At 41.7% G+C, this 25,683-nt stretch overlaps 3 protein-coding genes across 3 annotated transcripts; 2 read left to right on the top strand and 1 right to left on the bottom strand.

Annotated features, from left to right (window-relative positions):
- The first annotated feature begins 1,972 nt into the window (after positions 1 to 1,972).
- On the top strand, positions 1,973 to 5,481 carry cbx8b (chromobox homolog 8b). Its single transcript, XM_071528201.1, has 5 exons — positions 1,973 to 2,118; positions 2,246 to 2,289; positions 2,560 to 2,625; positions 2,743 to 2,809; positions 3,787 to 5,481. The coding sequence occupies exons 1-5, from the start codon at positions 2,050 to 2,052 to the stop codon at positions 4,660 to 4,662; spliced, it is 1,122 nt and encodes a 373-aa protein (XP_071384302.1). The 5' UTR covers positions 1,973 to 2,049; the 3' UTR covers positions 4,663 to 5,481.
- A 1,537-nt stretch (positions 5,482 to 7,018) lies between these two features.
- Positions 7,019 to 11,831, bottom strand: cunh17orf67 (chromosome unknown C17orf67 homolog). The gene is made up of 4 exons (XM_071528208.1): positions 11,689 to 11,831; positions 10,133 to 10,233; positions 8,031 to 8,158; positions 7,019 to 7,363 (listed from the first exon to the last, which is right to left on the bottom strand). Exons 1-3 carry the CDS (start codon positions 11,741 to 11,743, stop codon positions 8,042 to 8,044), a joined length of 273 nt encoding a protein of 90 aa, XP_071384309.1. The 5' UTR covers positions 11,744 to 11,831; the 3' UTR covers positions 7,019 to 7,363; positions 8,031 to 8,041.
- Positions 11,832 to 14,294: 2,463 nt separating this feature from the next.
- On the top strand, positions 14,295 to 22,052 carry dgke (diacylglycerol kinase, epsilon). Its single transcript, XM_071528206.1, has 11 exons — positions 14,295 to 15,014; positions 15,999 to 16,158; positions 16,301 to 16,420; positions 17,132 to 17,275; positions 18,005 to 18,162; positions 18,263 to 18,311; positions 18,571 to 18,684; positions 18,913 to 18,984; positions 20,116 to 20,243; positions 20,554 to 20,665; positions 21,810 to 22,052. The coding sequence occupies exons 1-11, from the start codon at positions 14,563 to 14,565 to the stop codon at positions 22,029 to 22,031; spliced, it is 1,731 nt and encodes a 576-aa protein (XP_071384307.1). The 5' UTR covers positions 14,295 to 14,562; the 3' UTR covers positions 22,032 to 22,052.
- The last annotated feature ends 3,631 nt before the right edge of the window (positions 22,053 to 25,683 follow it).

The following is a 25,683-nucleotide window of genomic DNA, read 5'->3' as shown; positions in this document are numbered from 1 at the left end:
AGGTAGTATTTTTACTGCTATCATCATTATCATTATTATTATTATCACTGCTATTATTAATACTAGCCTATTATTATAATTATTATTATTGTTATTACAATTCATATTATTATTACGCTTAGGGTTATACCTTGGACCTTAATGTATTAGCACCGTTGTTGCGATGCTTGCTTTCTTTCTTTCTTTCTTTCTTTCTTTCTTTCTTTCTTTCTTTCTTTCTTTCTTTCTTTCTTTTTTTTTTTTTTAGGTGTTGCCTAAATAATATTATAACAGTGAGACATCGGCCAGTGGCCGTGCAGCAAAATAGTAAAGTGATTTATGATGTGTAGACTAATTAAGGCAGACATGGAGGCCTAATTAAGACAATTAGACTGTGTAATTAAATTCTTTGCAAATTACAGACAAGGACAATATTTCTAGAGGGTTTTTTTTTTTTTTTTTTTTTTTTTTTTTCAGTTGATGAATTCAGAATACCTGGATGTGTGTAGGGGACTAAAATCTGAGAATTGCCTGTTCAGTTCTCTAGTGTCTAGTTTCTAGTTCTAACCTTTTTTTTTTTTTACCTTTTATTTACTGAGTTGTTCGGTGCATGGAGAACAATATTTGTCCACATGTTTAGGTTCGTATGCCTACTCATTTCCGTTGAGTTATCTCAGCAGGAAAAATCACACCATGACAGAGCTGTATCCTAATAGTTGGTATAGAAATCACACAAGCAGACCTCAGACTTTGTTTTCATATCTGCTTTATTGGACAGCATAATAGAGAGTGACAGGAAAGCCGGGGACAGTGAGGTGAGAGGCAACATGAGTCGGACTCGAACCCGCGCACATTAAGAGCAGGTCAGAGCGTCTTTTATGCGGCACACAGTTCTCCTTTATATAGCCGAAATATCAAACAGTGTTTTTGATCTTAGCCTGGATGATTTCGGTTTTAATAATTTGAACCCTTGTCGTGTTGTTGTGAGTTATCCACAGATTCTGGCACCCTCAACATTTTCAAATTAAAGTGGACAAACCGCCATAAATCTCCAATAAAGTCTACCACAAAACCCACGGAGCGCTTTTATGTATGGCTATTGTTTACAAACTAGTGACCAGTATAGCCGTAACCTAAATTAAACCAACCTATACATTTTAGTTTTTCCTGAATCACTACGGGTTCAATTAAAATTGTCGCCTAATGCCTATGGAATAAGTTTGTCTGTCCAGCCAGATTTTGGCTCGCTTAACATTTTAAACCGCAAACCGTCATACATCTAGACAAGAAATTAGACTATGTGATTTATAACCCGAACTTTTTCGAGGTTAATCTGGCCAGGACTGGGCTATTTAGAGGCTGAATCGTGTCAGTTTGGAGCCGCTGAATATACTGTAATTTTGCCTGACAGAAACAGTAGACTGAACCTGCGCTTGGTCTAAAACAGCAATGACAAGTCAAGCGAAATGAACGCTGCCTGCCTTTTCCTGCGGATATACAGGTTTTTTTTTTAAAGATTATATAGGCGATACAGCTTGTTTGCCTATAACGGACTAATATGAAAACCCCAGCCAATAGAGTTTATTGCATTTGCTGATAAACACATTTCTGGATAGACTAAACGAAAATGAGGGGTGTTTAATGTGCGGTTTCCCCTCCTTCGTTGGAGTCAAACTCTGTTGTTAATCCCTTCTTTCTGTCTTTACATGACAAAACTCGCGCACGTTCTGTTTTGATGACACGCGTTCTGAAGATCTCAGACCGTTCCGCGAAATGTTCCACACGGCCGCGCGCGAAAAAGCCACCATTTTCCCCCAAGAATTCACACAAGTGCACGCTCCTCCCCCTCACTTAGCAACCCCGAGCACGTAGCAACGGCTGAACCAATGGGCGTTCCGCAAACGGTTCCACCGACTGCGGTTCCTAGGCAACGCTGTAAAAAAATGCGCTGACGTCTTTCGCTGTTCGGGAGTATTATGGTCTGTCGGGAATTCAGAGTGGCTGGGACTGGAGAAAAATATCTGCCCAGCTAGCGTCCACCAAGCTAACGGTAGGTAGACTGGAGTAAACATGGAGCTGTCTGCTGTCGGGGAGAGGGTGTTCGCTGCCGAGTCGATCATTAAACGGAGGATAAGGAGGGTAGGTGTGAGATGTAATGTGCCGTTTTGCTCCCGGAGCGTTGAATTTAATGCACCACCACTGCACTATATATCTATTGCCTTGCAAGCTAACCAAGTAGTGTATTTCTGTTTCTGATGGCATGCAGGGTCGGATTGAATACCTAGTGAAATGGAAGGGCTGGTCTCCCAAGTAAGTCCTGCTATATTATGTCTCTTGCATATTTACGATCCTCGGCCGGGGTGTCGGTGCTGTCTCCTCCGCTGAGGCTGCCGTTAGCCCGCTAGCTGCTAGCAAGACAGCCGGATTAGTGGCAAAGTAAGCGTAGCACGCTGGAGATGTTAGCTTGCAGGCTAACGCTGTGGCCATCCATCTAGTGTGTGTGTGTGTGGTGTGTGTGTGTGCGCACTGTGTGCAGACAGCGCTTTCCTTCTTAGTGTAAATTCATGTTTTGTTCCGCAGATATAGCACTTGGGAACCGGAGGAGAATATTTTGGACTCGCGCCTCTTTGTCGCTTTCGATGAAAGGTAAGATGTCTGGCCTTTACACGGAGTGAATGTAACATGTCCAATAAATGAAAGGTGTCCTCGGTGCACTTCGCTCCCCTGACACTCAAAATGGGTGTCTGCTGCTATTTTTCATAGGGAGCGTGAAAGGGAACTGTATGGGCCCAAAAAGAGAGGACCGAAACCCAAGACATTCCTCCTCAAGGTAAATTAGCAACGTTGTTTAGTGTTTTTATGGCGTGCATGGTTACGGCTAATGTCATGGGCATGTAAACAAGTCAAATTCTCATACAATACAAACTAATTTTCATGCAATATGCCATATGCATTCTCAGTCGGGTTACTTAATTGCACTGTCGTGTTCACTTCAAGCACCTGTAATTACAAAAGAAAGGATTGTCATTGTAAGTTAAATGCACAAGGTTCCTTCATTATGCTAATCAGGCACATTAAACACTCAATAATGGATGTGTATTTCGGCTTGTGTATTTGCTAATGGGGCACTCTGTAAATTCCCATTTGTTGTTGGCCCACAAGAACTGGTTATTTGTTAACATTATTTATCTTCACAAATGGCCAATAGGCCCACATGATTGTTTATGAGCCGCTGTTGAAGCGGTGTGCTGTTAAAGTCCTCCATCTTTTGTAAAATCCGTTTTTTATCGCAGTATTCGTCTATAACAAACTCATTAAATACAGACGCAAATGTGTTGATGTTTAATTCGAATGGAATCAGTTGAATTAAGCATCACAACATGTAGATGTGATCAACAAGAGCTTTTAAGCTTTTCAGGACAACGAACCGTGAAAATTGCTTAATGACCGACAGTTTATCTTGAACTAAATACCAGAGTCTCTGTTGACAAAGCTGTTGTTTAAAAAGGGGGGTTGTGGAATTTCACAAATAGAAACTGTAGCCTGATACACTGTTTGTTCTTGTTCTTTTTGTTGTTTTTGCAGTACTATAACATAGACTTATTGCAGGCCCATATCACCTCTTTATTAGACCATTATTACATTAGTAGTTTTCTAGACTGACTGTGATAGCTGTGCCCAACTTTAGGCATCCGGCATTAATTGAAATTAACCAACTATGAAATTAATTTAAATACTTGGAATGGAGTAATGTCTGTGAGTGTATCATTTTAAAAGTTGGTCTTATTTTCATTCTTTTCCAATCAGGCTCAAGCTAAAGCTAAAGCCAAGTCCTATGAGTTCAGGAGTGAGGCGGTGCGAGGGATGCGTGTCACCTACCCGACCCCGGAGCCGGTCATTACCCCCAGGGCCAGAGAGGGCCTGAGAGCCGTCGTTCCCACCATCTTCCCGCCCAGCACCGTCAACCGCGGGGAGAGCGTACGCGTCCGGCCGCCAGAACCAGCCCGCGATCACCAGCCACCAAGCCCTGACGGACTCATTCACATACCCAAAAAAAGAGGCCCGAAGCCCAAGCTCCGCTTCAAAGACAGCGGCTCCGGCCCCGCGGTGTCCGAGTCCCACAAGAGGAGAGCAGAGGAGCAGCTGAGCTACAGTGCCCACAAACTGGCCAAGCTGCAAGGGGGAGAAGAGAGGGGATCTGAGATGAGGCTGATCAAACTGTCCCACAGACACCCAGAGAACCACGGCCACGCCCACAAACACCAGCACCACCACCACCACCATCACCACCACACACACATCCGGGGCATCTCCAGCGGAGGCTCGTACAAGCAGCTGTACTCAGACCGCAGCCTCCATCCGCACAGGACAGGCTCGGAGTCACACAGGACTAAGGACGGCTCCGGCTACCTGGCGCCTGCGCACTTCAAGCACCAGTCCAAAATGAACCAGAGCCAGAGCCAGAGCCAGAACCGGCCCGCTGAGCTTTCACACATGGAGAAACCTTCCTTCTTGGACCGGCCGTCCCCGACCCGGCTCCTCGACGACCTGGACGAAGTGACGTGGAGGCCGACCCTCAGCAACGTGGAAAAGATCCTGGTTACGGACGTGACCACCAACTTCCTGACCGTCACCATCAAGGAGAGCAGCACGTCTAAAGGCTTCTTCAAAGACAAAAGATGATTTCTTGACTGATTTCTTTACACCGCATTCATCGTTTTCTCAAACTTGTATCAAAATCATTTTGAAGTTTATAGGATATAGTGTGATTAAGCAAAGCAGTTTTTGTATGTAATGTATAAAGGCAAATTACAGAATGTGCATATGTGTATATATTATAAAGTTGGACATCTATTTAATGTATTGACCAAATCAAATGAAGTCCATTTCACAACATGCATTGGTTGACATGAAAAAGTTGCATGTACCCTTTGCTGCAGCTGGCTACCTTGTGTACAGAGCTTGTGAATTTTACTATTTTCCAAGTGTGACAATTTATAGAATATAAATTTTATTTTTCAGTCTCATCTGTTCCAGCCTGGACTGTAGAACAGCAAATTGAGCTCAAGCTGATAAATTGAGTGAGAATAGGTGAGGCCTAGATATTTGGACCCAGTTTGGGAATTGAATATTCCTCTATAATTTAAAATGATTGGGCTGTCGTTTGGTCCGTTTGACCGTTTGGTTATGTAGGCCCTGTATTTAAAAATAGTAATAAAAACGTTTCTCAAGCACTTTTGAAAATAATTTAATGAAGAAAGAATCCGTTTGTGTTGCATTCAAAGGCCGAGCTCATCTGTCGGCCAAGGTTGTAATGTTTCTTCCATTTTTAATTGTAAGCGAAATAAGTAAATAAATTCAAGACGGACACGTTAAGAGTTTTTCCAAGACGCATAGCTACATTTTTGCATTAACATAGTATATTCGTACATTTTCATAGAAAACTTTCATGAAGCTTTGATGTAACAACATAATCGCAGAGTTGGTGTCAAATCGCTTTTTAGACGCTTTACAATAAATTCTTTGAATTTTCTCATTTTCTTGTGTGTCTTTTTTCTGTCATATTTTAGGTTTTATTTATTTAACTCAGCAATTTAAATAAAAAGCAAGCCAGTCGGTCTTATGTGAAATAACCTTTGAAGGCAGTAGGACTAGGCTAGATTAATAACGTGACAGCCTAAACGCATAAATGAAGCATTATTATGTGATATATCCCAACCTTTAACGCCATTAGGCCTGTAGTCCGCAATCTAAATTATTAGGATTATTTTATATAAATTCAAGGACTTCCTCGTGTGTAAACTAGGCTATTAGGAAATTTATCTTTATGAGAAAACAACCCGTTCCGTAATTTTTAATTCCTACAGGCTAAATGGAGTGAGGTAAGAATCACTGCTGTAATAGATTATAACCAGAATAGACATTTAGCTTTACTCCTAGAGGCTCCTGGCCTGGACCAGCCCGGACCAGCCCACACCAGCTCACCTCACACTGCATGAAAACAGGTATCCTGCTCCTTCCAAATAATTAATACAAGCCCATGAGCCATATGCCAGCCGGCACGGCTGCAGGTATAAAACATGGATTTGGGTTTTCCTTCTTCCAGAGGTCAACAAGCATGTCATTAATTTCGGAATATAATGGACCCGTCATGTAGGCTAGGCTAACTCAAGTATGTGCTTGTTAGGCCTTTTTTAATTTCAGAGGTGAAACCGGGAAAGCAGGCTCATTAGGCCTCATCATTAAATGATTAGACACCAAAACTAAAATAAATAAATAAGTAAAAAATTAGAATAGGCTAGACCCCCCCAATTACTTCGATAATTTCAGGACAGTCTAAGCAACATTTTAGGGCAGGTGTGGCCTTTTCATTTAGTTAAATTGGCCTACTGTCAATATGTGTATAGGCAATGTCATTTTCCTTGTGCATACAGCCTGTCGGACCTACCAGTTTTACCGTTCTCCTCAAATATAGGCCTAAACTAAACCAACGATATTACATATTGGGCCTACATAACATAGGCTAGGTTATACTGAATCTATAGCCTAGGCCTACATGTCGGCTGTAAATTCTAGATTAAAAATAGAATCGATAAATTCATTTTCTCATTGGCCAAAGCCAGGATCCAAATATCCATTTTCCTCTGAGTGGAACTGAAGTGCAAAGCATGAGTCTTTCTATTTTTGAAAGATTATTTGGGCCTATGCTTTATTGGACAGTAGGCCTACAGTAGACGGAGGCAGGAAAAGGGGAAAGATTAAATAGGATTCGAACCCGTGACGTCGCGGTTGCGTGGTTACCACGCTTCAGTAAAGAGTGACGTAACCTCAGGTCAGGGTGAACCGCAGTCTTCACCCCGGGTCAAAACTGTTCCCCTCCAGCATCCTGAGGTCAAACCCTTAGCAGGAACCGATTCTGAAGAACTGGATTTCAGATCAGATTGCCTGTAGGCCTTTTCTGTGGCCGATCCACGTCACAGAAATTACAAATAAATAGGTAAATAAATAAAATAAATGAACAGTCACCCAGTTAGCACTCATGCATTTACATTTTTTATTTTTTGGTTATATTCATTAACAAAGTTTCATGCTTTTATTTTGCTATTACAAGAGATTAAAAAAGAATCTAGAGACTATACTCTTAACAGTAAACTACATAGCTGTAATAAACCTATATGCATGGCCATTTATTCAGCAGTCTTCATTAATGGCCATTTTACTGAGGCTTCAGAGAGAGAGAGAGAGAGAGAGAGAGAGAGGGAGAGAGAGAGAGAGAGAGAGAATAGAATAGAAAGAGCCCTCTGACTCTAATAGCTTCATTTTCAACATAGCATTTTCCCTGTAGTCATTGTTGAGTCCATGTTGTCACCACTGTGGTCTTCTCCTGTGGAAAGAAAAGGGGGAAACGGGTCAGACAGACATTGGGAAACTGGGGAGCGAGTCAAAGCAGCCACAACCCATGCTGCCATGACATGTTTAGTGTGTATTTTAGATGTTTCAAAACCATTCAGCTTTTCTGCCAAAAGGTTGCTGCAAAAAGAAAACGAAAAGAAAAAAAAAAAAAAGCCTACAGAGGAAATGTGAGCTTGTGAGAGAGAGTGAGCGTGTGATGAAACCAAAGTGTGCTTTTGTTTGTCTGTTTGTGTATCAAAGTGTCACTTTTTCCATTATTTTTTTTGTTCTGTTATTTTTCAGTGTTCATAGGTGCTAATTTTATTTTTTTTTTTAGATTTTTTTTGGGGGCATTTTGCCTTTATTTTGGATAATTGACAGATAGACAGATAGGAGAGAGAGAGGCAGGGATGATATGTGACAAATCCCATCACAGTCACATGGTACGCGCCTTAGCCACCTGAGCTACCAGGATTCCCCAGGTGTTGATTTTTCAGTGACACTTATTTGGAGTTGAGCAGTGTTCAAAACTATCTGAAAATGTTAAATTAACTCCGGAAACACTGGACTATAGTGTTGACTTTTACACTCTCACTGATGGTGCACACTTATTCATGTAAACGTGTGTGTGGTCTGGAGTGACAGTGAGGAGTGGCGACCTTGGCTGCGGTCAGACGGGGTATCCGTAGTTCCTGTCGCAGCGCGGGTAGCAGTGGGGGTTCAGCCAGTTCTCCAGATTCGTCTCCTGGGCCCTCTGGTCCAGAGCCTGCATGTGGAGCAGATGCTCCTGGAGAGAGAGGGAGAGAGAGAGAGAGAGAGAGAGAGAGAGAGAGAGAGAGAGAGAGAGAGAGAGAGAGAGAGAGAGAGAGAGAGAGAGAGAGAGAGAGAGAGAGAGAGTAAATGTAAAGAAGACTGATTCTCATTTCAGTCTAAAGAAGACTGATCTCTCTCTAGTTTTCTTATATCATTTTTTCCTACATTTGTTGTATTTGTTGTTTTGTTGTTGTATGCTTTGGAAATATGTACACTTGTATGTACTTGTATGTATGTATGTAATTCAGTTGAATTGAATTGAATTGAATTGAATTGAATTGAATTGAATTGAATTGAATTGAATTGAATTGAGAAAGAGAGAGAGAGAGATAAAGAGAGGAGATAAGGAGATGAGGAGTGATTCTACTGATCTGTTCTTTCTAAATCCAGCCTGCACTAATTACTTAGTTTTGTTTTCTTCACTGTTAGATGTTTATTGTTATGTACTAGTTATTTATTTTTTTCTCTACTTATTTCCCTTTGTATTTAGATGCTTTGGCAACACTGTTCCTCTGACATTCATGTCGATGAAGCAAAATGAATTGAATTGAGAGAGAGAGAGAGAGAGACAGCAAGAGACAGAGATGTGCATGGTTGTAGTGAACAACAGAGATTGAGCATAAGGAAGAAGAGAGGAGGCAAAGAATGAAGAAAATGGATCGAAAGAACACAAGTGGTGAAAGATTTAGTTTGCTGCCTGCTAAGTATTTGCAAGAAGATGAAACTGAATGGGGAATCACCAGCCAACAATAAAACTCCTCTGACTCAGTTTAGTCTCCACATTCATTCTGCTTTCATTCTCATAGCTTATAACACAACCTGAGTAAAACTGTAGAGATGAGTAGAGCTAAAGAGAAGGAACCATGCATGGACTGAGTGCATAAGTGCATTATAATATATATATATAATAAATGTGTAGAATTGGAAAGAGTGCTGAAATGATTTACTACTGCTACTACTTACTCTAGTAGACTCTTTATTGCTGCTTCAGTTAGATTTTCCTCATGTCAGAGTATTTGTCAAGGAAATTATACAACAAGTACAGTGACAAAGGTTTATTTTATAAATTTAATCAGAAAAGCATAGCTTTGTAATAGATACAAGTACTACTCAAAAATACTCACGTCCAAATATATATTTTAAGTCCAAATCATAAAGATTTTCTGCATTTTCCAGAAGCATCCCACCACTTTCGCCCAAGTTTGGGGGCGGATGCTTTCTAAAACATGTCAACAAAGCTGCAGTGTGACTTATTCAAGTTCAAGAGGTTCAAGACTTTATTGTCCCCGATGGGAAATTCACTTACAGCGAGTGACGATTACATAAAAAACAAAAAAAGGCTACACAAAACAAGACAAGGCAGTAAATACAACAAGGAGGTGATGTCCAGAATGACACACTTTACTGTAAATGCCAGATCTCTTATGTCATGTTATGCCAGCGCTCATGTCTGAAAATAAAATGCCCTCAGCTAAAATTCCCATCGATTCCCCAATGACTGTGCTATAGGCTTGACTCCTAATTATTTTAATGAACTGTTGCTGAAATTCTGAGAAATTATATCATGTTATTTTCCCTATTTGTATTTGATCTCTGAAGCGTGACCAAGCTATTTTGTCTTCTGTTTACATGTGAACCCAATCTAGTCACATCTATTCACATGCCCTTTAATTTTACATGCCACTTAATTATACTGACACTTTTATAACCAATTGAATGTTATCAACTTTGAAAAATCAAATAAACCAATTATTTTGAAAAATACATACTCGAGTAAAAGTGGGAGTAAATACTTTGAAAAAATCTCAATGTAGTTGTAAAATACTATAATTGCTGAATAACTAATCAAGTACAATAACCAGAGTAGTTGTAACTGGTTACTTTCCTCCTCTTATAATGTGTCTGTATCTATGTGATGTATCTGTGCTCTTTGAACTTTGACCCTTACCCTCATGGGCTCATCGGGGTGTCCGGCCTTCCTTGGCCTCTCCTGCCTCTTGCTGCGGAGAAGCTGCTTAGCAAAGCTCTCCTTGATGATAGGGTTGGCATCTGGGGAGAGAGGAAGATCAATTTCTCTGGTTGGAAAAAGATAAAACGATCAGTCAAATGTCTTGTGATAAGCGCGACCAATTCTTCTACTGGTGCTAGATGAGAATAATTTAAAAATAGGAACACACTCAGTTCTGTGGGACAATGATAAAGAAAAGATAAAAAATGTTGCCTTTGTCATGGAAGTGTGTCTGTTTTTAGAGGGAATATTCAAGTTAGATTGTAATGTTCTCCTATTATTGTAGATGTGAGTGTGCAGCAATTTCCTCCATTTTTACTTCTTCTTTTTCACAAGAGACTCGTGAATCAAGACTGTCTGCTCTGAGTGCAATCTCTGCCAAAGTTGTTTAGTTTGTGCTATGAACATAATAATTGTCTGTTCAGTGTGTGTGTGTGTGTTGGGGGGGGGGGGGGGGGGGGGGGGGTTGCTAATTAGGGACAGGCTGTGTTCAAACCTATGAATAAACCTCTCAGCACCACTATCTGCTGGTGGCTGTGGTCTGTTTAGCTAGTTCATGTGAGGCTGTTTATTCCCCAAAGCCAGCCCCAAGGGAGCTGCTCCCCTGTGCCCTAACACACACACACACACACACACAGAGAGAGAGAGAGAGAGAGGCTGGTCTCTGCAGAGCGAGGGCTCTCTGTCTCTGTCTCCCTCTCTCCAGCCCAGTCCTGCATTAGGAGGCAGGGTTTTGGGTGGAAGGTAACAAAGTGCCCATTCATCCCGTCTCTCCCCGGGGAGCCCGACCCGTGCAGCACGTGACCCGGGACGGATGGCCAGGACGGCCAGCCTGGCCCTCTCTGCCTCTCTGCTGTGAAAATGAACCTCGCTCTGTCAACACAGGGCCAGGACTGCTGCTGCTGCTGCCTTAACTCTCACAGCAACGTGGCAAAATACTCACACACATTCACCAGCTATCTAGTTTGGGAAGATTGATTTTTTTTTGTGAGGAATGAGGAATCCTGCTGATTTTTGCTGTGTTACACACAGGGCTTAAAGCAGGAATGCATGCTGATTCCATGGGGTGAATTTCTGCATTTAAATAAATTAATGAATTGTACATGGGAATGCAAATTTTAAAATGTTATAATAGTTCAAAATAAATGAAAATGTTTTATATATTATAGAGTATTTCCTTCTCTTGACTCAGCCTGTAAATTTAGGTTTACTGGTTAAATAACAAAAGAAAGGTGCACCAAATTTGTGCAAAACTACATAAATGAGATCAACAATTTACCACTCTGATATGATATGCATTATTCATTATCCTTATTTGAGTCACCCAAACGCACTGAATTTGTCAAAATTGCTGTTGTAACAACAAGCTATAGAATACATTCAATCTCTGGAGAAAGTGTATTCTGTTGATTTAGTTTCAGAATGCACAGTTCATATTCAAGGATCTGTCTTCTCTGTTTAATTTGAGTTGAGTTGTGAGAATTTCAGTTTCTTACCTGAGTAGCAGGTCAGCAGGACCAGGCAGAGGAAAAACACCACGAACTTCTTCATCTTCTTCACCTCTCCTGCCCGCGGCTCCTCTGCTCCGAGACCCGTCCAGAGTTGGGGGGGGGGGGGGGGTAAACTCTCCTCCTCCTGCACGTCACCCACAAACTGTCACATACCTGGAAAAATATATTTTAAATAATTCATTATTAGTAGTATAATATATATTTACAAAAATATGACTTAACTATCTAAAACATATTTACATATTTAGATATACTGTATAAACACCTGGAATGGTTAGAAAAATAATTGTGGAAAAACCTATGGGGAAAACATCAGTCCCGTATGTATGTTGAGTTGCAATTATCTGGCCGTCCACTAGATGGCGATACAAACAGATTCATTTGGAGAGAGAAGAGGCTTTTGAGGTTGTTTTGCTCATGATGGCCAGTCAGCTGATTGTGAAATAGTCCCCAAGAGTCTGGTGCCAGCCGGGAAAAGCCGCAGCTAAGTAACAGAGAAAAGAACGGATTTAGCCTAGATATAAATAAGAATATGAGCATCATGCATTTTCATTTCAGTTTTTTTTTTTTTTTTTTTTTTTTGAGAATGTTTTATTATCTTATACTTTTATTGGAGGGTTATATTTTTTCCAGAAGAGGTGGATAGGCCTTATGAATTAGGACTAATCATTTTCATTAATATTTTCAAAGTGAATTGACGTGAATCCATGATGTTGCAGTGAAAACGTTTTACAGTCTAGTCTACATTTTACAGTGACGTGTTGGTAGTTTGAAAACACTGAATATGTTTTTATATATATTTTTCAGCAGGATTGACTACATTTTGACATAATAGTCTATAACTGAGGTAGCTTACATAATTCAAAGTATCTTACAAACTGCATTTTCCATCCAAATACAGGAGAGAAATCCAGAGAAACTAGAGAACTAGACTAGAGATCTTTGCATCACTTCTGTTCCGATCTATCTATCTATCTATCTATCTATCTATCTATCTATCTATCTATCTATCTATCTATCTATCTATCTATCAATTTATCATCTATCAATTCGTCTCAATATGTTCATTTGTTGTAATTAATTATTGTATTATCTTCACGAGGCTATTCTCTATTTGTGTTATTCTTATTTACATCCTATTCGCTGCTGATGACCAAATTTCCCCACGGGGATCATAAAAAGTGCAATCTTATAATCTTACAATCTTATAATCTTATTTTACTAAAGTTTGATCTAATTTTACAAAACACAGCTATCGGCCCAATATATATTTTGTATCAGTCAGGTGTCCGAGAAAAACACACTTTTATTAGGACTACGTCGATACATTTCATTTGATTTTGTGTTTACTCATTTTGTATTTTACATGTTTCTTTTAAGCGAGGGTTTGGAGCGCTGCCAATGACGTCAGAAGCGAAACGTCAAACCGCGTCATTGTTTCCGTTTCCGCGTGATGTGTCCAGTGAGCGCAACAGGCAGCCAGTGCATCACACATGTAACCGTTACCACGTGCACTCTAATTATAAGTCTGCTTTGATTAATTAATCAGCTACGGGAAGCCTTTGATCGCATCATGAATTATCGAGCACGGAATGAGCTACTGTGGAAAGCAGAAAGCGCATGCGTCCCACGGGAGGTAGCGGTAGATCACAGAAGCAGCAGCCCACATCAGGCGCTCAGGATCAGAGAGTATATAGGCTTAGCGAAGTTAAGCTGTGTATACTTCCGTCTTCGCTTGGACAAACATGACCAAACAAGGCAAAAACACACAAATACAGCACCCAACATTTGACATAGTTGGGTGCTGTTTTTGTGTATTATTGCCTTTTAATGTGCAGTCATATCATTAGCCAATGGTGTGTATGTATTGTGCTGGTATTGTGTTGTTGTTTTAACTCTCTGCTGCAAGAGGAATTTCTCTATAATGGACAATAAAGAAACTAAACTAAACTAACTAGACTGCCTGATTTTTCACTGGGAGTCAATGAATTGTCGTGTCTCACATTTGGCCCAGTGTCTTTTTTCTGTGAGGGGCTTATTTTATTTTGTGTAACAGTAATACACCTGATAATGTGAACAGCTAGCATTGCACACTTACACTTCTGCTTCAAACCTGTAGGCTAAACATGTCAACGAATGTACTTTATCTTTTATTTTGTCTGTTGTATTATCCTCCTATGTTCTCTTTTTGTAGTTACTTGTTGTATTATCTTCAGTACTCTGTGGGCTATTTGTTCTATTCTTCTTTATAGACTGTCCTTTTCTCTGCAATTTCCCCACAGGGATCATTTCATCTAATTTAACCAAATGTATAAGGTGTTACGCTACATACAGCTGAACGATACAGGTGCTTCTATTTTGTGCATTTAGTACAGTGATGCTGAATGTCAGTAATGAATATTAAATGAAGGTTATTCCATAAATTAGCTGCTGTATGCATTTGGGTGGCTATCCTGCTTGTGCTAGATGACTGTGACTTTTAGACAGTTCTACGCATGTGCAAGATGATTTCCGGTCTGGCGGACAAGCGCTTCCTGGTTGGAACAGTAGGGGAACTATGTTGACAGATCGACTCTCTGGCTGAAGCTAAGTTGTCGAGGTAGCTAACTGGCTCTACGTTACACCGGTTATTTCGCCGTGTACTTGTTATGTAACACGGTAACTTCATTCGGCTCCAGATTTACTGTCAACTCTGTTCTTTTCTGTAAAAAATGAGTATCGCAGGAACATCTCGCGCGCGTCCTGCGTACCGTCGGTTGTGTTGTTTACATACTAGCTCGCTGCTTCACTGATTTCCGTTCATCTCCATCATCCGTCGCTACTGTTGGCGCTAACACCGAGCAGCATCCCGTCCGGGCGATGTACATGGAGGGGGACGAGGGGAGCGACGACCGCGGCTCCCGGGAGGAGTGGACGCTGCTGTTCTGGACCTCGCTGGCCGTGATCGTCCCGGTCATCATCACGCTGTGGTGCAGCGCCCAGCGCTCCAAACGGAAAATACACATGAAGGATTTCTTTCGCAAGAGCAAGCACGGCTGGCACTACACGGACCTTTTCAACAAGCCGACGTACTGCTGCGTGTGTTCCCAGCACATCCTGCAAGGCGCTTTCTGCGACTGCTGCGGGCTGTGCGCCGACGAGCAGTGCCTGCGCCGGGCCGACCGGAGCCTGCCGTGCAAGGAGATCATGGCCCCGTCCCGGCCCGACGGGGCCCCGGAGCACCGCTGGGTCCGGGGAAACGTCCCACTCGCCAGCTACTGTGCAGTGTGCAAACAGCAATGCGGAACCCAGCCGAAGCTCTGCGACTTTAGGTACAGTAGCGGTCATGATGCTGCTAACAGGTGTAGCCGCTGTAGGAGTCACTTTCTCCTGCTGAGGCACAGCTGCATGTCTGCCATCACTAGATACAAGGACTGGTCTGGTAACTAGCTAGTTGAGAGACATATACCAACCTACATATGAGGCATATGATGTGTAAAATATTAAATAAACAGCATTAATGCAGGATAGCAGGTGCATGAAGGATGCATCTATAATTGCTGCTCCAGCTCTCCCTGGCTGCCAAAACCCAGTGAGGCACGATGACCTTTCATTTTAATCTTCTTAGTCTTTAATTTAGTCTAATGGGCTGTTGCTGCTCTCTATGACAGTGGCAGTGTTTCGGGGCACACTGGTAGGATTTAATTCTTTTAGTCCCAGTAAGGAAGGTCTAGTTTTCACTTGGGGTCAAAGGTCAGAGAAGGAACAGCACTTCTGGAGCTGGTAGGGATTTGGTGACTTGCTCAAGGACACTTCAGCACAGTGTTTGCTGATATGGGGTTTTGAATCTGGCTGAAGGACTGTCTCTCTAACCACCAGGCTGACCTGCCGCCCCTACATTTCTGAGTGCAAATGTAAATTCATGTTAATTATTTCTGCTTCCTGGAAAACTGTGTATCTTGCTGTAGGCATCAATAAAAATTCCAACCGCGAAAACCAAACATCGATTTTTTTAACAACCCCACCCTTATTCCCCTCAATCGAATAAAACGGCCTCTCTGTCTCTTTCTCTCTCTCTCTCTCTCTCTCTCTCTCTCTCTCTCTCTCTCTCTCTCTCTCACTGCTATCTCATTGGTTTATCCTGTTTCAACATGAAATACATGAAACTAAGGAAGCAAGATGCTCTCAAAATGCTGTTTCAATTTGTGACTTCCATTTTTTTGCGTCCTTGCTTAGTTTTCTAATCAGCGTGTCTCCTCACTCTGTTCCTCTCTCCCTCCCTCCCTTCCTCCCTCTCTCCCTCTCTCCCTCCTCAGGTGTGTGTGGTGTCAGACCACGGTGCACGATGACTGCATGTCCAGCCTGGCGGACGGGGAGCGCTGCGACCTGGGCGAGTTTCGCAGCCTCATCATCCCTCCTCACTACCTCTTCCACGTCAACAAGCTCCGCCGCAGGCACCCCGACGAGTACAGCAAGGTCCGGACTTATTACTGGAACCTGCGGGGGGCTGTTTGGGGCTGTCTGGGGCTGCGGTTTGCCTCTGTGGGGTTTCTGTGTTGTCCTACGGCTGTTTTAAGCAATGTTGGTGTTGTATGTGTGTTTGTGTTTGTTTATTTAGTTGGCGTCTTCCTGCGGTAGCGGCTGGACCCCAGTGTTGGTCCTGGCTAACACACGTAGCGGTAACAACATGGGGGAGGCTCTGCTGGGAGAGTTTCGCACCCTCCTCAACCCTGTGCAGGTCAGTCTGCCCTTCTCTATTTCTGTCTCAATGGGCCTATTGTGTGTAATGACCAGAGGAGAAGCTAACACCAGCCACCAGCCAAATAGGTTGGCAAAGTTTGTCTGTGGCTGGTAAGTTGTTTTTCTTACTATATCGGGCTGCATGACTATATATAAAATGATAATTCTGATTATTTTGCTCACTATTGCAGCCTTGATGATTAATCATAATTGTTAGTTTTGATTTGCCATCTTAGATCAACATCTTGTTTCTAAAGGAAATGTAATGCTTTAATATTGTAGATATATCTGTAATTATTGTGAAAACTAAAATCACAGTATATGATTAAACATGATTAATTGTGTCTGACACTTCTGTAGGTAATCAACTATCATCTGTACATTCTTCCCCATACTAAAAAGCAATATCTGACTGGTAAAATTCTGAAAGTGGCTTGTGTATTTTGGAATCCGTCAGCCACTGTTTGGTGGAGGAGAAAGTATGTTTTCTTCTCTGATAATGGCAGTGACCGGCATGAGTTGCGTTCTTTACAACACCTAAGTGTTTTCAAGGGAAGCAGTGCTTGGATTTAAGTGATTTGATTGTTGGCTGCTTGGCTCCTTACTCCTCTCCCTGTTAATACGTCTGAACTGAATTTCTTCTCCTCACATCTCCTCTCCCTCGTTCTTGCCTTCTCTCCTGTACCCCCTCCCCTCGTCTCTCCTCCAGGTGTTTGACCTATCACAGCTGCCTCCCTCCAAAGCCCTCCAGCTGTGCACCCTGCTGCCTCCTGGCAGTGTGCGGGTGCTGGTGTGTGGGGGAGACGGCACCGTGGGCTGGGTGCTGGATGCCATTGACACCATGAAGCTCAAGGTGAGATGGGAAAGTCTCTGTGTGATGAGAGAGGTTCGCTATTAAATTGAAATATCATAGACACAGACTTGATTACGCAGTAGCCTCATCTCATTACAGTTTTTTTTTAGAAAATGCGCTATAAGGTGGCAGCCACACTGATCCATCAGAAAACGGACAGAATTATTGACTGATAGATTTCTGTCCATTTGGCTGTTTTGGAATGTCAACATGGTGGAGAGGCAGAAATACAAGCCTAGCTTTGCTCATAATACTTTATAGAAAAAAGAAGAAACAGACTATACAGTATAAATTAAACAAGAAACTGACCTGGAAAACCTCCAGTCATCCCAACGTTATACTAGGCTTTCTCCGTTTTATCTTTGTTTTGCTTGTACCGTTGTGTCTGTGATGGCCACTATTTTATCCAAAACAAATGTTGGAACGTCTCTGATTGGCTAAACGAATGGTGACGAATCCTTCCATCCAGCAGAAGTTTGAACTTTATGTCAAAACGGATGGAAATCTGACAGAAACGGACGCATCATCAGCCCTGTCCAGACAACGGACGGCTCTCATTGAAAATGAATTGAAATGAGCTGAGACGGACAGACACAACGGATCAGTGTGTCTGCGGCTTAATGTTGCATTTTCTGTCTCTCTCTACCTATTCCTGTTCATCCCCTTGCTGCACCAACTTAATGACACATCTTCCACTCTCCCCGCTACTCTTGTACTTTCCTGCATCAGGGTCAGGACCAGTTTATCCCCAGGGTGACCATCCTGCCCCTGGGGACAGGGAATGACCTTTCCAACACGTTGGGCTGGGGTGCCGGATATGCCGGAGAGATTCCTGTGGAACAGGTTTTCCGTAACATCCTCGATGCCGAAGTGGTCAAAATGGACAGGTGGGGCAGCTGTACTGTATTGGCTTCATTTTTTGCTAACATCTAATTTGTGTTTTATTTTTGTATTGTTGTTGTTAATTGCCTACATAATCATTTTCAGATGGAAAGTGCAAGTAGCTTCGAAAGGCATCTACTTTCGTAAACCAAAGGTGAGGCACAGTCTGAGCTTTATGTCGATTTTTTTTCATCAATATGCGGTCTTATATTTACTTACAAATAACTTCTTATTGTAGTGTTTGTCAGACCGTTTATGCAGTTTTTTGGGGTTTGGGTGTGTGGGTTTATTGTGCAAATCAACAAAAGGTGACAGTGGTAGAAAACATTCTGGCTCCTTAACAGACTTAACATTCTGTAAAAACTATAAAAACGTGTCATGCTGTGTGTTTACCCGGTGCATGTCTTCCCCAGGTTCTGTCCATGAATAACTACTTCTCCGTGGGGCCCGACGCCCTGATGGCTCTCAACTTCCACACGCACCGCGAGAAAACGCCCTCCTTCTTCTCCAGCCGCATCATCAACAAGGTCAGAGAGCTGGAAACACTTCATTTGAATACATTTCCATGTGCAAATGTCTATTGCGGATGAATTTGAATATTAATACAAGGACAATGAATGTGTTGGGTATCTGAAAAGATGGTAGTGATGCCATACTGTTTCCTCATTGTCACAAACATTTCAATGAAACAGAGTGCTTTATTTATATTTATGCACGTTTTTCTATGTTTGTAAACATTTCCACTCTTTCTCCAGGCTGTGTATTTCCTGTATGGCACCAAAGATTGTTTAGTGCAGGAATGTAAGGATCTGGATAAGAGGATTGAGGTACAGTAGCCATGTTACTGTGATGAAACTTCTCTGTTTATTGTGCTTTCACCTCTGTGGTTCTTAAGCAGGCCCAAACAGAATCAGCAAACATTTTGTGCAATAGTTGCTACTATTGGCTGAAAATCACTGAATTATGCTAAGTCAATGCTTATGCTAATCAAGAGGCCATTTGCCTCTTGCTAGGCAGTCACTGTAAATATAAAATTGTTCTTAATTGACTTCCCTGGTTAAATACGGGTTAAATAAATTACAATAATAAAACTAGCACCATTTGCTAACCAAGAAAGCACATTTTTTAAGAGTTATCATGTTCTGTTGAGGCCTGTTTGTGAGTGAAAACAGCATGTTGAGTGTATGTTACTCAAAGGCTTAAAGGGACATTCACTGATAATTTACCTCAATGCCTTTTTGGTCTTACATTGGGTGTTAATTCTACGGTTGCCGACGGGTGCAAACGCACTACAAGAGCCCAAAGCAACTGCATTAAGACTTCAGAAATTATGCAAATTCAAAAACACATCCAAAAATTCTAAGCAAATACAACAACAGAGACATGCTGCCAAAGAGAGAGAGAGAGAGAGAGAGAGACAGAGAAAGAGAGACGGAGAGAGACAGAGAGAGAGAGAGAGAGAGAGAGAGAGAGAGACAGAGAGAGAGCGACAGAGACAGTGCATTTGGTTCTGCACCCGTCAGCCACCATATAATTCTCCCAGAAAGATATTTGTTTTGGTCTGTAGTTTGTTAGATATTTGGCTGTAATGTTTTGCTGTGAATTTAATTCCTAAAATCTCTCTTTTATAAATATATAAAACAACTTAATGATTTTGAAACCTGCACCAACTTAATGAGCCTATGATTTATTCAAGTGGTAATTAACAAAACTAAAACTGGATGTTTGACTTAGACTCTCCAGACAATTTCACACTCAAAACACTCAAAGCTGTGCTGCTCACAGTTATGGATTAAGCATGGGATAATGCATAAGATATGTTAGCTTTGGTTTTCATGATGTGATGTGTGAATTTGTAAGTTGAAATTCTACCAATACTACGTGTCTGTCTGTGTATGCTATGTGTCTTTCTGTGTATTATATCAATATGTGTGTGTGTGTGTGTGTTCCCACCACAGCTGGAGCTGGATGGGGAGCGGGTGGCGCTGCCCAGCCTGGAGGGCATCATTGTCTGTAACATTGGCTACTGGGGAGGCGGCTGCAGACTGTGGGAGGGGATGGGAGATGAGCCCTGCCCCCCCACACGGTAAGACCCGCACTTCCATACGGGACAACAGACAGCGTGATTACTGTGGTTACTGACTTAGAAATGATGTCATTAACTGATACAAACATATTTTAAGAGGTTTGGGACCGAGACTTCTTTTTTACCTTGCTCTTTGCCTCTGGAATTTTAGATCAACTAATCAAATTGCCATGTTTTTCTGAATGGAACATTTATACTAAGTGCTCATGGTTACCTTGGCAACCAGCAGCAATCAGCAGTGTTTTTTCTGTGTTCTTTCCATCTCCTCCTCTCCTCTTTCCTGTGCTGCTGTGCTGTTGCTCCCTCGCAGGCTGGACGACGGTCTGCTGGAGGTGGTGGGTGTGTTTGGATCCTTCCACTGCGCTCAGATCCAGGTCAAGCTGGCCAATCCTGTACGGCTCGGTCAGGCCCACACTGTCAGGGTGAGGGGATGTCATAACCACACACACACACACACACACACACACACACACACACACACACACACACACACACACACATACACTCTCCCACCACAGCACTTCCTGTTTACTTCACTAATTGGGTATGGAACAGGACAATATGTGTAATTAGCTTACACTGTGCCATTTTCCTGGTTACAGCATTTCAGAATCTAATTTTATCTTATTTGATTAAGCATGTGCTGTGTGCTCATATCCTTTAGACGTTTGTTTTCTCTTCTCATCACTCTGTTGTTTAGGTTGGAAATCATAAATGCTTCAATGTCAGAATCAGACTCACTGTTAAGGAAAAATCCACCCTAAAATACTTTAACACTTAAAAAAACAGCCATTGCTGGTGTAGTTTGCATTTCTGGGTCCATTTTGTTGTTTGTTGGTGTGTTTTTCTTATAACTGGCCAAATGTAGATGCGTCAAGATTATTTCCAGTGTAGCTATAATGGAGTTAGATAGAAAGTTTTTCAGTTGTATAAAACATCAACGATAAATGTCAGGGTTTGGTCTCGATTGCTCAGCGTTAAAGAGCAAGGGCTTTCTTCTTCTATACCCACAATTTTGCACCAACAGCAACAATCATACAGGGAGAAATCCGTCATAGAAGATAGAAGACACAAGATACCAATTTCTCCACCGACAGCAGCCGCAATAGACCAGAATGCAACGCCACAAGACATGTTGCAATTTGAGTAAAGGGTGCGACTGTCTGTTACATTTTCTTGACTGGAAAAACTCTCACTCCGCTATTGCTATCATTATTGTTCTCTCTACTTGCATGTATAAACAACAAGCTGAAACTAACAAGTTCACGCCTGTTCTCTGGGCGTTGTCGAAAGTCATTCTGGGAAATGTTGGAAATCACTAACTGAAGTAGATGACACGGGTTGAGGGAATCGTGGATTGGATATTTCCTTTAAATCATGGGCGATCGCCTTCTAGAGACATACTGACGAGACACAGGACAACAGGACCTCACATACAGTGCAGTGACAGTGCAAGACATACGGACAGCATATGTCATGGATGTTTGTAGAGCGATATGTATACGGCCATAACTCTGACACTAAAATGTTGTGTGTTATGGTTTGCTCTCGCTGCGTCTCCCCCAGCTGGTTCTGAAGAGCTCCAGGATGCCCATGCAGGTGGACGGAGAGCCTTGGGCGCAGGGCCCCTGCACCATCACCATCACCCACAAGACCCAGGCCCTCATGCTGTACCACAGCGCCGAGCAGACGGACGACGACGACGACGAGTCCAGTGCCTCCGAGACGGAGAGCCCCACCCCCCACGACTCGCCCAGGCCCCCGGGGCCCGCCTCCGCCCGTGCATGACCCCACCGCACCCCCAAATATCAACTGATCTGAAGCTTGTTAGCTTACTTTCTATCTTCTTTCTTTGGCCCAATTTCCATTAATCCCTCATTTTCAGTTCTTCTTCTCTAGCACCTTTGAACGCGCCTGACAGCTTGACCTCAGATCTCGCCGATGAGAATATCTATTATAATTTTCCTATATAATCTATATATTCCTATAACCATTTTAACTCATTGTTGGATCCAGGGGTTAGAGAGGTTAGTTTGGAATTGGGCTGGTGTGATTTGTGTTTTTTTTGGGTGTTACACCTCCACACTCCCCATATATTGTAACCCAGAGCTCAGGCAATTCCCCCTACACAGGTGGGGCAGTCAGGAGAAGGTGAATGTTTTGGAGGAAGATTGTCTATTTGCACTGATCCCTTGTGCCATAGTTATAATAGTTACAATGACCATAGTACATAGTTGAATATACTTTATTTACAGACAGATGCCCAATGCTGCCCAACAGGCATCAGTGGCCCATTTTTAACAAGCCGACTCAGTTTCATTGACCAACTCATTCATTTTGACTCTTCAGGCGAAGCCAAGTTCAAATCGGCACCAGCTGGAAAACACAGGAGAGGACAGTGTTGTCACAGAGTGTGTAGTGGGGGGTTTGACTGAAGGTACAAGCACAACTTTGCCCATACGTGAGTTTTTCTCCCGCAAAGAGCGTAAACAAGCATAAAAAATAATGTATAGAGAAAAATAATAATGTATAGATAAAAAAAAACAGCAGACACATTTTCTGCGAGAAAGACGGTGCTGGTGGACTCATCACACTGTTCAGGATATCTGTTGAAATCATTTCAGGCTCCCGATCATAATGCTCATAGTTGATTGACTCTCCTGCTTTTGCCTCCTAAGATCAGCACTCTTTGAAATGTGTGATACATTCAATACATTCTGGCCAAAAGGTCTTTGAGCCTGGAGGGAGCGAGGGCGCTGTTACTGCAACTGCTATGTGTTTGACAATCACTGGACATTTTATGTTGGCTTTGTTTACTTCACGATGCACTGTCTCAAGAAGCTGTCCAAGCTGCTGTATTGTACTAAAAGGTCTTCAAACCGTTCTACAGTACACATTTCCCTGTAACAGCTACAGGAAATGACCTAACTCGACAAGGTTCATTTTGGCAAAAAACGGCCAAGTAGCCGTTATTCAGATGATCCACTTTGCCTATGTAAAATACTGATTCGTGTTTTTCCTCTCTTTACATATTTCCTCCCGTTTACATGTTTTGTGTTGCACTGTTTTGGCACTTCACATTTTTACACTGTTAAATAACCTTACACTGCATAGGAAATAGTTTATAAAAGCATAGATAACAGATTAAAAAAAGAGTTTACTGTTGGCGTTACTACTGCTGAAAGTGATACTGCTTATAGGATTATGCTGTCACATGCTCTTGTTTTAAGTTATTCAAGCAGTTCTCTTGTATTTTAAGATTTGTGTTTTTCACCCTATTTTCCTTGTTCATGCTGCTTGCAACACTAACCACAGGGTGGCGTCCTAGAGGCAGTATTTTCTATATAAGGACAGGCCCAGATAGGGTGCATCATATACTCACACCTCTACAAATCAGCACATCATACTACCAGTTAGTTGCATGTACCTGATTCTGTTAGTTAGGTCACATCATTTTGTGACTATTTATTTTTACTGGTTGCATCTTGAAAGAGATGATTTATTTTTCAGTTTCTTAAATACAGTAGCCTACCTGCTGGGGAATAATGATATTGCCATTTTTAGAAAGTACAGGTGGAGGTGATTCTCTTTGTTGCCTGTTGCTCACAGCCATATTAGAAAAGTCTGTTGAATGTTAGCTAGTGCTTTACTATGAATTTGGAGCCAACTTGCACAGAGTTCGTTTACTGGTCAGGACTGATGAACCTGACGACCGTAAGGCTGAACAGGGATCAGTTATTAGCCGCGTGATGCCTATGCTTGTGGAATATGCAGCTCCTTGGCAGGTAACTCGGCCTCGTGGTTTCATTTCCCTCTATGTGTTTGGTGAATGTCTTTTTGCTCAAGGACACCTATTTGACCCTTGACCTTACCCTCCATGTTTACGATGTCATATTTACAGAGCTGTGTGTGTCGTTACGCTGTACTGAACTTACTGAAATGTAACTGGGTTTATTGGCAGGTTTTTTTTCTTTCTGTGTTGGAAAATGAGAGATGGGGATGGGAGGGGCGGACTGTGATGTTACAGAATGTTTTGAATGTTTCCAAATCAATAGTTGTCTGGTAGTTTGTAGTGTCAGATCTTTGCTGACTTCAAAATAGTATTTACAAAGACTTTTATTTGCCAAGAGAGGCAGTTAATGTGTGATTTCTATCCCTCCTGACAGACATCAAATGATTTCGCACTGGGCTTCAAGATTAGTCTGTTGCTCCCATTTCATCGTGTGTGTACCAAAATGTTTCCATTATTAACTAACAGTATATATTTGCAAATACTTACATTTTGCTGTCAAACCACTTTACACAAAAAAAATGCATCTGTGAAGAGAACTCTAAAGAGTGATGAGAAATGGCATGTTAGGCTGTAGAAACATAATTAAGTTCATTTTGGCTACCAAATGGTCATAAGAGTGAGCCCTCTCTGGCTTTTGCCAAATACACATGAAAAGCTAAAGGAACAGTGTTTCAGAGAAAAGAAGCTTTTATTGGTAACAATCATTCAAAATTATTTATTAAAGAAAATGATGGTAAAGAAAGTTTGGTCAATTTGCTACTACAGATGTTAAAAACTGATTTTGATTGAACTGAATGTAATGAAGCAATGATCTTTTGAATTTGAAGACATTCCCATAAATATTTTCATATATAAGCTGTGTGTTTTGTTTTAATTGTCATACAGTAACTGACTGCAAGACTGTGAGGGAAAAGGCCGCTGTTATGATCCCAATCAGAGATCACAGTGCAATACTTTACAGCAGCTCTAACAAGGTGCAGAATGCCACAAGCTCCTGGTGGGTACAATGAATAAAACCACCATAGTAACACATACACACACATCTTAAATTGGTGTGTGAATGCACATGCATGTATGAAGGAGGATTGTGTGTGTGTGCTATTCATCAACTTGAGGAATGCAACATGCTCCTGATAGGTGGAATGAATCCAAAATCAAGCCATCATGTATGCCACAAGTACACAAACACCGACTTAATAATAATTTACCAATTTCACAAACACTGAGGTTAAGAAAACTGAACATTAAATCATAATGCATAGATTGGTTCAACTTTATACACAACACACATTTTCTAAACAAGGAAAAGCCTTAGCCCCTAAAAATCTAAATAGTGAGCAGAATCCAACGCAACATTGGAAAATATACAATGTTAAGAACAATGAATTTAACTTCAGCTGATACACAATGAAGTTGCAAAATGGAGTGATATGCTAAACACCGGAGTCTGCTGTATACACAGTCACACAGTGGGTTTCATTTGGGTCTAAACATCAAGACTTTAACATGGCTGAATCTGATTTTTATATTGTTGAACTAAGATGCATTACAGGAGCCAGAACAGTAGGCTTATGCAATAAAGTAAAAAGTTACATGCAAAAATGTCAATATATTTAATTCTCCTAACCATGGAAACAAAGATTATGC

The sequence above is a fragment of the Centroberyx affinis genome, unplaced genomic scaffold, assembly GCF_046629955.1.
Source record: "Centroberyx affinis isolate AG114_WGS23_722 - 3 ecotype Tasmania unplaced genomic scaffold, CSIRO-AGI_Caff_v1 ptg001635l_1, whole genome shotgun sequence".
NCBI classification, from domain to species: Eukaryota; Metazoa; Chordata; class Actinopteri; order Beryciformes; family Berycidae; genus Centroberyx; species Centroberyx affinis.
Note: the sequence above shows the minus strand (reverse complement) of the source record. Positions and strands in the feature narration are given on the sequence as shown.